A 12,355-nucleotide genomic window follows, 5' to 3' on the forward strand; every position below is an offset into this window, starting at 1 on the left:
AAATTCTCGGTCATCGGAACTTACTGCTTGCTTTTGTCCTACTATTAATAAAGACAACTCTGTCACAGCTGTACAGATATTTAAATTTTAAAAATCTATATAAAATACACACTAGGTTAAAAAAAATCAAATGATATTGAAGGGCTTATGATAAAAATTAACTTTTGCTTGCTTTACCTCTCCCCTCCAATTGTGGGCTGAATTATGTATGTTTACATCCTAACATTTGGTGCCTGTGAATACAGCCTTCATTGGAAGTAGGGTTTTTGTAGACATCATCAATCTAGGATGAGGTCACTGGGTTTGGTGTTCTGGTAAGAAAAGACACAGACACACGGGAAAGACAGGGGCTGTGGAATGCCACAGCCACAAACCAGGGGATGCCAGGGATTGTGGGCCACTGCCAGAAGCTAGGGGAGAAGCCTACAACGGATTCTCCCTCAGAGCCTCAGTAGGAACCACCCTGCTGACTTCGTGATTTTGGGCTTACACCTGCAGAGAAAAGACTTTTCTGTTGTTTAAGACGCCCAATTTGTGATGCTTTGTTATGGCAGCCCTAGGAAACCCGTACACCCCAGACCTAATCATCACCTTCTTTAATGTGCTTTCATTTTCTTGGTAGTTGTTTCTGTGACTCTAAATGATATGTTTATATCTCTCTTATTTTACCAACCTCTGACCCATCTTAGGAAGCTAATGATGTGGCTCATTTATACAATCCCTCACCAACTCTTTCCTTTTCCTTATGAATGTTGGTGATTATATTATTTTAAAGAACTGTCCTACTGATTATATGTATAGCATTGAATAACATACTTAAGCGTCTGTACCTTTCTTCATTCATGTTAGGAACTATTTCTTGACAAATAGCGTCATATGATAAAAGTACTGTTGCCTTTACCCTTTACTTGTCTCTGCTCCAAATCGTCAGGTTTTCTTTGCTCTCATATTATCCGGCTCCATATTCTTGCTGCCTTGTAGAAATTGGAGCCCGCTGTTGCGGGCATTCCACTCTTTCAAGAGAACCTAGAAATGCACTTTTTTTTTTTTTTTTGGTGAGAATTTCTAATGTTTAAGTATATTTTTAAAACAGCATAGACCAAACCAAACCTCTCTCTAGGTTGCACTGGCTCATAGGCTCTCCCACCCAACCTTCTTTTTAATCCCTGAGCTACATCTTGAACAAGAGTAGAAGGAGAAAGTGAGAATCTTGCAGGCATCCACATGCGACCCTAAACTTAGTAGGTGGACTATTTTAGCATGTATAAACCACAAACACAACTGTCATAATACTTGATTTGTGATGAACCTAGCATCTCATTTTCTTTCAGTTATTTATATTAGGCATGCATGTGTATATGTGTGCATCGTGATGAAAAACATCGCCAGCACCTCAGCTACGGTAAGATTTTCATCAGAGCTACACACATTCGTCACGGAGTACTATTTTAGTCAAAAACACCCATTGAAACTGTAAAGACAGATTTATTCTGGATGCCTCCTCTACAGGAGTAGAGGAAGGACACAGACAACCAAATCAAAGAGAAGAAATAAGTTTATCAGGTAGTACAACCGTGCTCGATTCAAGGTTGAAGGTGGTGTCAATCCAAATTGTAATACTTACCATGGTATATGTCCTGGGCATTGGGTCATGTATCATCTGTTGAGTTGTAAAACCAGCTGGTTATAATCTCTAAAGGAAACTTTTTTTGAGGCTTCCCATCACCCTTAGTATCGTATCTAAACTCATTGCCATTACCACAGATTAAGGCTTTGAGTGATTCTGTTCCAACACACATCTCAGACTATCCCAGGCCACTCCACCATCTTGCTGTAACTTGTTCTGCCTCTGGACCTTTGCATCTGCTGTAACTTTGGTCTGCAAAGCCTTTCCCCATAGTTTCTTCTCTTACTTTAGAATTAACTCAAATATTTTTGCCTCAAAAAGGCCTTGCTTGGACCCTCTGTGCAAGTCTAAATCACATTTCTTATTAAATTCGTAACACTTATCACTATTGAAAGTAGGTCATTCATTTATTTCTATACTTGTTTACTATTGGTTAACAGTAAGCCCTTGAAGGCCAGGGATTCTGGGTTGTGCCCTTAGCATCTTTATCAGCATACGGAATATAATAAGCATTCATTAAATGTTGGTTGAATTTGTGGTGGAAGGGAGAGTAGTACCCCCATGGGTTTTGGGACAAAAAGTCTGTTCACCACATTTAAATTGTGTCTTAAGTTCCTAAACTACAAATTGGGAAAAAAGATAGTGAGACTGGCCTCACGAGGTTTTTTTTTTTTAAATAATGTAAATGGCACTTTATACTTTGTAAGCCCTTTGGGATAAATTATACATAATTTTTAAAAAAAATACATGTGCTTTTGGACAATACCATTTCAGCTAGAGATTTTCCTTTGATCATTGTAATAGTTGATATTTATGGAGGGCTTACTTTGTCCCAAAAGGCACTGAACAAAATACTTCTGATATGTTAGTTAAATTCCACAGCAGTTACACAACACAGACAGTATTATTCCCATTTTACAGATGAGGAAATTCAGGAGCAGAAATGGAGGTTGGAGTGGAGAAGAGAGATCTGGACGTTTATCCTTTCCCTACTTGTCCTCACGTTGCCAGAGACTCATAGAGATATTCCGAGGAACACATTTTAAAACTATTTGTTTACATTCTTCAGTGTTTCATCTTATTTTGAGATAATTATAGACATATATATGCAGTGGTAAGAAATTACAGAGAAAAAAATGTGTATCTTTTATCCAGTTTTCCACATTGGGAACATTTTGCAAATCTGTAATACAATAATCCCAGCCAGGATACTGACATTAGTACAATCCACTGATTTCATTCAGATTTGCCTAGTTATAGGCAAATAATAGTCAAATTTGTCAATAAATAGTCAAATAGTCAAACTTGTACTCACGTGTATTTATTTCTGTGCAATTTTATCACCTGTGGGCGTCTGTACCCACCACCTTAGTTAAGATACAGAATGATTCCATCAGCAAAAAGATCCCATGTGTTTCCTTTTGTAATTACATCTCCCAGGTCCTGACCCCAGCAGGCATTAATATGTTTTTTATAGATGTTTCTTTTCAAGAATCATGCAGTACATAACCTTCTGAGTTTGGCTTTTTTTCACTTACCATAATTTCTTTGAGATTGATCCAAGTTTTGTGTTTATCAATAGCCCTTTTTTATTGCTAAGCAATATTCCTTAGTATGGATCACTACAGGTTGTTTATATTCACCCACTGAAGAACATCTGGGTTTCTAGTTTTTGTTTATTACAAATAAAGCTTTTATTTCTCTGGGATAAATTCCCAAGAGGTGCAATTGCTAGATCACATGGGGCTGCGTCTTTAGGTTTATAAGAAACTGCCAAACGTTGTTACAGAGTAGCTGTAGCATGTTACATTCTCACCAGCAACATATGAGTGATCCAGTTTTTCTGCATCTTCATCAGCATTTGGTGTTGTCACAATTTTTTATTTTAGTCATTCTGATAGTAGTATCGCATGTTGGCTTTAATTTGTATTCTCTAATGGCTAATGATGTTGAACATATTTTTGTACAGTTAACTTGCCATCTGTATATTTTTTTTCTATGAAATATCTTTCCATGTGTTTCACCAATTTTTAGCTACTGAGTTTTGGAAGTTTTTTATTTTATTTATTTGTTTTTATTTTTTTAATATAGTCTAGATATATTCCTTCATCATATATGTGGTTGCAAATAATTTCTCCCATTCCACAGCTTGTCTTTTCATCCTCTTAATAGGGATTTTTGCAGAGCAAAAGTTTTAATTTGGATGATGTCCAATATTTGAATTTTTACTTTTATGGAATATGCTTTTGGTATCAAATGTAAAAACCCTTTGCCTAGCTTTAGATGCTAAACATTTTCTCCATTTGTTTGTTTATTTGTTCTTCCCCAAACATCTTATCAACTTATGTTACATGTTTAACTCCATGAGTCTTTTTGAGTTTAGTTTTTGTATGAGGTGTCAGAGGTAGGTTGAGTTTCGTTCTTTTTACCTATGGATTTCCAGTTGCTCCAAAACCATTTGTTTAAAAAAAAAAAAGTTATTCTTTTTGCATTGAATTTCTTTTGCACATTTGTCAAAAATCATTTGAGCATATTAGCATGACTCTATTCCTGGGTTCTCTATTCTTTCCCGTTGAGCCATGTATTTATCTCTCTGCTAATATCATACCCTCTTGATTACTGTAGCTACGTAATAATCTTTAATATTGGATAAAATGATGCTTCCACTTAGTCTCTTCCAAGACTGTTGTAGCTATTCTCATGTCTTTTCATAAATTTTAAGTGGAGCTGGCCTATATCTACAGAAAACCCATGTTAGGATTTTGAGAAGAATTATATTAAACTTACACATCAAATTGTGGGAGAACTGACATCTTTTTTATGTCAAGTCTCTCACTTCATGAACATGGTATGTCACTCCACTTGTTTGAATCTTTTAAAATATCTTTCATCAGTATTTTGTAATGTTCAGCCTTCATACCCTGCACATGTTTCATTAATTTTATGCCTGATTCTTTCATTTAACTTGCATTAGGTTCAGAGCCCTTTTGTTTTAAATAGTTAACATGTGCAAACCATTTTTGACTTATGACCTGATAAAACAATAATATAGTTTAAATGGCTTTTTTTCTTATCCCACAGTTATTTGACTTATCATTTGAAATGATTAGTTATCCTTACATTTTGGAAAGAATCCATAGTTTTTGAGGGTCTATGAAAATTTAAATCTGCTTACTCTATCACCATCTGTTTGTTTGACTTAGTTATATTGTTAAGAAACATAAACACCTACCAAAATAAGAAGACCGAAAATTAGCTACAAAGTTCATTGATTGTAAATACTTTTTATCCTCATGCATATATGAATTCCTTAAAAGCATGTATCTTTAGGACTTGATCTAGGTGGGAACACTCAACTAGAATTCAAGCGCTTAAAAAGCTCTCTGCAAATGATGTCAAGAGAAAAAAATGGATTTTCTCAAGTTGGTGAAAACTTAGTCAAATGGTTTTTAGGTTTTAGGAAGAAATCACCAAATGTTGGTCAAGTGAGTCGCTAGTGAAGGAAATATGTTAACAAAGGATGAAGATCCACTTCCTTCATCTAAAATTTTTTGGCAGATTTCTTCCTTTTATTTTTCTCTTTTTTAAAATTATAAACATCACATAGTAACATTTTTTTTTAAGATTTTATTTATTTATTCATGAGAGATACAGAGAGAGAGAGAGGCAGAGACACAGGCAGAGGGAGAAGCAGGCCCCATGCAGGGAGCCGGACGCGGGACTTGATCCGGGTCTAAAGGATCATGCCCTGGGCGGAAGGCAGGCGCTAAACCGCTGAGCCACCCAGGGATCCCACATAGTAACAAATTTAAACAATTCTGAAGTGTATGGAGTAAAATAAAAGAAAATAATCCTATTAAACCCTAGCCTCAGTCCTCAGAAAAAAATACTACTAGAATGTGTACTTTTTAGACTCTTTTCTCTCTACCTATACAGACAGAAGCATATTCTCACACATACACAGGTGATTTTTTTTTTAAGATTTTATTTATTTATTCATGAGAAAGAGAGAGAGAGGCAGTGACATAGGCAGAGGGAGAAGCAGTCTCCCTGCAGGGAGCCCAGTGCAGAGAGTCCCAGGACCCCAGGATCATGCCCCGAGCAGAAGGCAAATGCTTAGCCTCTGAGCCACCCAGACATCCCCAGATGATACTTCTAAAGCAAAAAATGGAATAATTCATTATATGCCATACATACTGTGTTTCAGGAGACTGAAAATACAGATTTCCCCAGGACATTCACTCTCAGTGAGCCTCCAGCCCTTGCATACCTTTTGGTAGGAGTTCGTTTCCCATTCAGAATATTCTGGTATATGAGAGAAACTAAATGGTTACGTTAATTACACTAGTCTCCTTTCCCTCACATTTTGACTCTACTTCCAAGTCAGTAATTAGTGGTTACACCTCATTAATTTAATAGCTCAAGAGTATGCTTTAATATTGATAGACCCAAATCTGTTTAAAAATACCCAAATTAGTGGATGAAATGGTCTCCAATTTTTTGCTATTACAGATTCTATCATGATGGAAAACGTGTACATCTATCTTTATGCACTCATGCTAATCTTTTTGGAAGAAAGGTCTTAGAAGTGGTATTTTCAGATAACAACTTGCACTTCTAAAATGTTTATAGTTACTGCCAACTTGTCTCCAGATAGGTTATATGAAGCTACATACCCACTGACAGTGTAGGAAAGTGCCCTTCACTCCAAAGTCCATTCTCTCTATAAATTTCACATTCTGACTTTTCAGTGTAAGCACCTTTTTTTGGTGTGTGTAGCTTTTTATTTTTAAGGAAGACGCAACAATTGGATTATTTCAGTTATTTCACGTGGACAAATAAAGATCCTTTCTTTGGGGAGACAATCCAAATTTAAAACTCAGACAGGCACTAGCCCAATTTATTTTAAGTGACCAAGGGCATGTAGGTATTTTTGGAAAGAATGAAACCATCTATATGGGGACTGGGATATAACTGTCTAGACTGGTTCTTTCTTAAGAAATCTTTTATACAACATTTGCTTAAACTGTCACGTTCAGGATCCTGAGGGGCAGCTAGTGGGCAGAGATGTCTGGGGTGGTGACTTTTGAACAGAACTGAGCATGTCGCTTCTTATGTGCCTGTCCCTGCTTCCTGGCACTGTAACTTCAAACTACTGGTGCTTTTTTAGGAAAGACAATATTAAAAAAAGTTAAAAGGTTTGGAACATGTCATAAGAATTTTTTTTGGAAATGTTTAACAGAAATGTTTATGAAGGTATTTTTAGACTACTTTGAACATTTTCAACAGATAATAATGTCATAACCACAATAATAATAATAGTTATTTTATTAATACTTGAGAAAACATTAGGGACCCAGAAATGGATTGTTTCCATGTTGTTTTATTTTCAAAGACAATCCATAGACGTTAAAGGGGCTTATGCCTCTTCATTTTCAGTAAGATAATGGCCTTAAATTATTTATTTATTTATTTATTTTTTGAGAATGAAGCAATTTGAAGCTTCCACAGAGCTTTGCCATTTGCATATACAAAGTGAATTGCTTACTTAATTCATTCAGTCCCACAAGGGGAAAAATAATTAGGATACAGCCTACAAAAGCAAGGCAGAAAATTGCCTTTTAGGTAGTGGTCTTGTTTTTACTCTGTAAACATAAATAAATCATCATCTGTAAATTACCTTCAGCAAAAGAAGGAGAAAATTGGAAATCAAATCCTTGTTTTCCTAAATGGCTTTTGACTTTGCAGCACACCAGAAACATGCTTAATATTCCCACATAATGCTGGCTAATTGCATAATTCTGACAGGAATATACCAATTCCTCAAGGGAATATATGTACGTTTTTAAAAACCTGATTGTATTAATCTTCCCTTGAAACACCAGAAGAAATTTCAACAGTTTCTTCATCTGGTTACAAAATAGCCCATTTGGAAAATTGAATTGTGCAATTTGTAATTGTTTTCCAAGTTGTTAATGCAAAACTATATAGGTAGCAAATTAAACTTTTTAAAGTGTGCCCACTTTGTTAATTGCTGGCTGTTAAGCATTTATTTCAATGAACGCTATCATTTATGATGAATAACACATCTGGAGCATGGCTTTAAAGAGCCAAGTTAATTTGGCAGTCTTTTTTTTGGGGGGGGGGTAGTTCCTAATTGGGTGGCATACTTAAAGATTTATCAGAAATTTAGGGGAGTGTTGAATATTTCTTTCCTTTGGTGGCATTACATAGTACTTTGTGTTTTTGAGTTTCAGAAAACTAAAAACCAGGAATTGCATAGGGGTCGGGAAGCTCTCAGGTGCCTCCTTGTCTTCTTCCTCCTGGTCTGAAGGTGGAGTCACTTACCACCTGGTTGTCTGCTGACCTCCCCAGACTTTTACCTTCACCCTCATGCCATGCTCCCATCCTTCCTGTGGTTAAGACTGCAGTGTAGGGGCAAGCCAGCTGCTGGCAGCTCAGCTCCACGGGCCATTCTCATCCACTCCACCTGTGTGGCTCTGCCCTTACTTGAATGGGGAAGAGACAGATATAAAGGAAGTATACAAGTAAAATCTATAGTATGTTGGTGCAACTGATAAATGCTAAGGAAGAAATTAAAGTAGAGAAAAGGGATAGGAAGTATGGAATGAGAGTTTGCAATTTCAGATAGACGAATCAGAATGGTGTTATTGAGATGAGGTGAGTAGCAGGAGATGGGGGTGGAAATGAGCCATGGAGGTATCTACAGGAAGAGTGTTTCTAGGCAAAGAAGAGCAAGTGCCATGTGGTCCTGCTTAAAGGGATTTGAAAAGTAAAAGTCCATATAAATGAAATGATCTTCAATTGGGCTTTTAGGCTCAGGAAAACAATAAATTGGGCATTGCCTTTATTTCAGGAGAGTTGTGACCATTCAGTATAATGACCGTCTAGCACTACATAGACCATATTTGTAGAAAGGTGTAGAGCAACAGTCTGAAAGCTCCAAAGAACTGTCCATTAGGATGATGCAGGACTACATGGATAATTCAGTGCGCAACTGTATTTCTTCCAGCTACGGAAAAAAATCTGTTTCTCTTAGAGGAATTTGGAATCTGGGGGAGGACAACACATGGTTGGAATATATCTTGAGAAAAGTCAATCGAAGTTGTTCAGATTGATTTTCAGGCCACGCCATCCAACATAATCACATGCAGGAGCCAAAAAGCACACCACCAACAAGGTAGCCTTCTGTCATTTCCTGTGCTGGTCCAGGAAGGGCGAGGTGGACCGCCTTCACCATCTGCCTTGAGTCTCTGATGAAGGAAGGTTGCCTCGTTGCAGGCAGATTGAAGTCCCGATAAGATGGCACGCAAGTGCCAATAGAGGCTTGAGAAGCAAAGAATCACCCATGTCCCTTCTCACCAGGCTTGGGAAGCATGACCTCCATGGACCCCCACATTCACCTCTACGTGGGTTTCCTCAATCCTAACTAACTACAGTGAGGACTTGCAGTGGTGCTAACAGTTAGCTAGTTGTCCCCGCAGAAAGACCTGGGAAGAGACTGATGATGGTGTCAAGTCACAAATGGCATAGTCTCTTCCCACGTAAGCTACCCGATTGTGTACAGCAGCTCACCTATTGGCACATTTCGGTGGAAGAGTGAGGATCAGGGCACCCAAGTGCATATACCATAAGGGGTGTGTGGCAGGCACTTCTAGCCGCTAAACATACAGAGTAAATTCTGGATCAATGAACTTGCTCACCTGATCAAATGCAGTAGTTACACAATTTTGAAATAATAGGTGACTAGTAATAGCAATTCTATTAGTATTTGTGGTGCTTCCAGGTTATTTTAATAAAAAGCAGTATGGGGATGGGAACACTAAAATCATCCTCTGTCAATATTTATCTTGACTCTGGCAGTCGTAGACATAGGGGCTTAGGTTGACAGACTAATTAGATTAAAAAGAATAGCATTCTAAAATTTTTTATTGAGATATAATTAACATACAGTGTTATAGTAGCTTATATATGATGATTCGGCAATTCTATACATCATGTGGTCATCACGATAAATGCATAGCATTTTGTTGCAGGTAAGAGTCTTCAGTGGATGCTAAGATAATTCCCTGGAAGTAGTTGAAGGAACCGGATATTCACAGGATGCCAAAGTGTCACCCAGCTTAAATACAAATCCAAAAATTGCTATTTTATGATAGAAATGGTGGCTACCCCCAAGTGATCAAACTGCACCTCACTAAAAGAGGGGCATTCTGACATTATGTATATGATGCAGTGGAAAGCCCACAGCATGTCTTCCGGAGTATTTGTTTCTGAATCTCATTCACCCTTTAAGTGTAGCTTCCATTTCAGAAGACATACAAGGGGTAGAAAAATTAAGATCATCATGGAAAAATAAACAGATCTAGAAATGGAATATTCTACAAGAAAACGGACATCATCTTTTCAAAATGATAGTATCATTTGTAAAATGTGAGGACTCTTCCAAATGGAAAGACACTCAGAAGAAGAAATGCAATGCCTTAGTCTTTGTTGGGTCCTAGACTGGGTGGTGGTGGAGGGATGTGGGCACAGTTCTAAAAAGACATTTTGGGGACTTCTAAGGAACTTTGAAGATGACTGGAAATTAGATAATACAAGGAACTGTTGCCCATTTTCTTAGTTGTAAAAATGGCACTGATGTGATGTGAGTGAACCCTGCTATTTTTAAAATTGGTTTGCAAAGTTGTAGGGTTAATGTGTGTTTCTGTCTGTAATTTACTTTCAAATACTTCAAACCAAACCAAATGTGTACACAAGTGTGCATGTACACACGCACACACTTGCACTCCCACATATTTAAATGTAAAGAGAGGTGAAGCAAACTAAATACAGGTGGCAAAATGTTGATAATTGTGGATTCCAGGTGACAGAGCCCAATGTCTTATTCTTTCAGCTTCTCTGTCTTGAAAATCTTCACAGTATTATTTTGGAAAAGAGAATGATAACGCAAAATTCCCTGAGCAAAAAGCAAAGGGCAAAGACAAAACGTTTGTTTTAAAAAAACAAAGCATAAGGGGATTAGAAAGAATAAAAAAGGGCTGGAGCTCCTGGGAGGCTCAGTCAGTTAAGCATCCCGCTCTTGATTTGGGCTCAGGTGTGAGGTGATTTCACCTCACGGGTGTGAAATCAAGCCTTGATTTCATTGGGCTCCACACTCAGTCCGGAATCAGCTTGAGATGCTCTCCTTTTCCCTCTGCCCCTGCCCCCTACTCATGCTAAATAAATAAATAAATAAATAAATAAATAAATAAATAAATAAATAAATAAATAAATAAATAAATAACAGAAAATCTTTAAAAAATAAAAGAGTAGAAGAGGACTGAACTAATTCCCAAAATGTCAATTGTAAGAATTAATTTACATTGATTTAACACCTATACCAAGAGACAATGGATAAGATTAAATAAAAATGGAATATTCCAACTATATGTTTCTTAAAATCACGTATTTCTTTTTTTTGAAGATTTTACTTATTTATTCATGAGAGAGATACAGAGAGAGAGAGGCAGAGACACAGGCAGAGGGAGAAGCAGACTCTTCATAGGGAGCCCAATGTAGGACTCGATCCCAGGACCCTGGGATCACATCCTGAGCCAAAGACAGACGCTTAACTGCTGAGCCACCCAGGTATCCCAAAATCACATATTTCTATAAGAGCTACATCTAAAATGAAAGCCAACCAAATGTTTAAAAACAAAAAGGTCATTCATACAATGGAATATCATATAGAAACCAAAACTTCTTATATAGAAGACAACATGGAAAAAATCTCACAGACATGAGGTTGGGTAAAAGAATCTGGACACCGAAAAATATGTAATATTATTCCATCTATATAAAGTTTTTAAAAGAACTACCAAAAAAAAAAAAAAAAAGGAACTAGCCAACCGTGATGAAGATCAGAGTAGTGATCTTACTTGTGGGCAGCACTGACCTGGGGAGTGGTGGTAGTGACTAAAATGTTTTTTTTTTTCTGACCCGGTATGTGCGGTGGGTTACACAGGAGTGTGTGCACATAAAGATGCACTGGGCTATCTTCTCAGGATTTCTGTCCTTGACTGTGTGTGTCTGATCCGCAGGTCCTAATACATGAATTCCTGCTCTGAGCGTCTCAAGCAGAACTGCACTGAGCAGTAGCCCAAGTTATAAACCAGGGTGCCGTATGTACCCGCACAAAAGCAAGTGTTTTTTTTTAAAAAGCTGAGTACTCTTCAACACTTTAAGGTCCAAGTAGGAAAGATGAGTTTAGTTCAGAGTGTCTTTTCTTAAATTAACAAATACTTTCTTTTCTTCTGAAAGATTTTAAAAAGCAACTGATTTGACTACTTAAGTTGATAACCGGTGTCCTAGTTGATTATGATGTGTTTGGCTAGGAAATCTGGTCTCCTTTGTACAAAAAGCAATGTTACTCTACGGTGAGATTTGAGAGAAAATCTCCATGGGAATTCCTGGCCAGAAGAACACTGAACAGAGGGTGTCTTAACCAACGTCTGCTGTGACAACAGTTCCAAAATCTTAGCAGCCTATAGCGACACATCTTTTATCTCCTGCCCTTGTTACATGAGGGGCGTGGGTTGGCCGTGGGTGTCCTGAGCACAGCTGGATTAATTTCACTCAGCTGAAATCCATCTGTCTGTACATTTAGAGATCCAGGAGGGTAGGGAACAGTCCTCTCATAGTGACAGGCTGAAGCTCAAGGAAGGC

General features: G+C 37.5%; 1 protein-coding gene across 1 annotated transcript in view; it reads left to right on the forward strand.

Moving 5' to 3' along the window:
• The first annotated feature begins 1,372 nt into the window (after window positions 1–1,372).
• The window catches only part of DOK5 (docking protein 5), a 100,999-nt gene continuing 90,016 nt past the window's right edge, over window positions 1,373–12,355 (forward strand). The window contains exon 1 of the mRNA XM_038573002.1: window positions 1,373–1,402. Within this exon, the coding sequence (XP_038428930.1) occupies window positions 1,373–1,402 (30 nt within the window). The remainder of the gene's footprint in view (window positions 1,403–12,355) is intronic.

This window comes from Canis lupus, chromosome 24 (assembly GCF_011100685.1).
Source record: "Canis lupus familiaris isolate Mischka breed German Shepherd chromosome 24, alternate assembly UU_Cfam_GSD_1.0, whole genome shotgun sequence".
Taxonomy (NCBI): domain Eukaryota; kingdom Metazoa; phylum Chordata; class Mammalia; order Carnivora; family Canidae; genus Canis; species Canis lupus.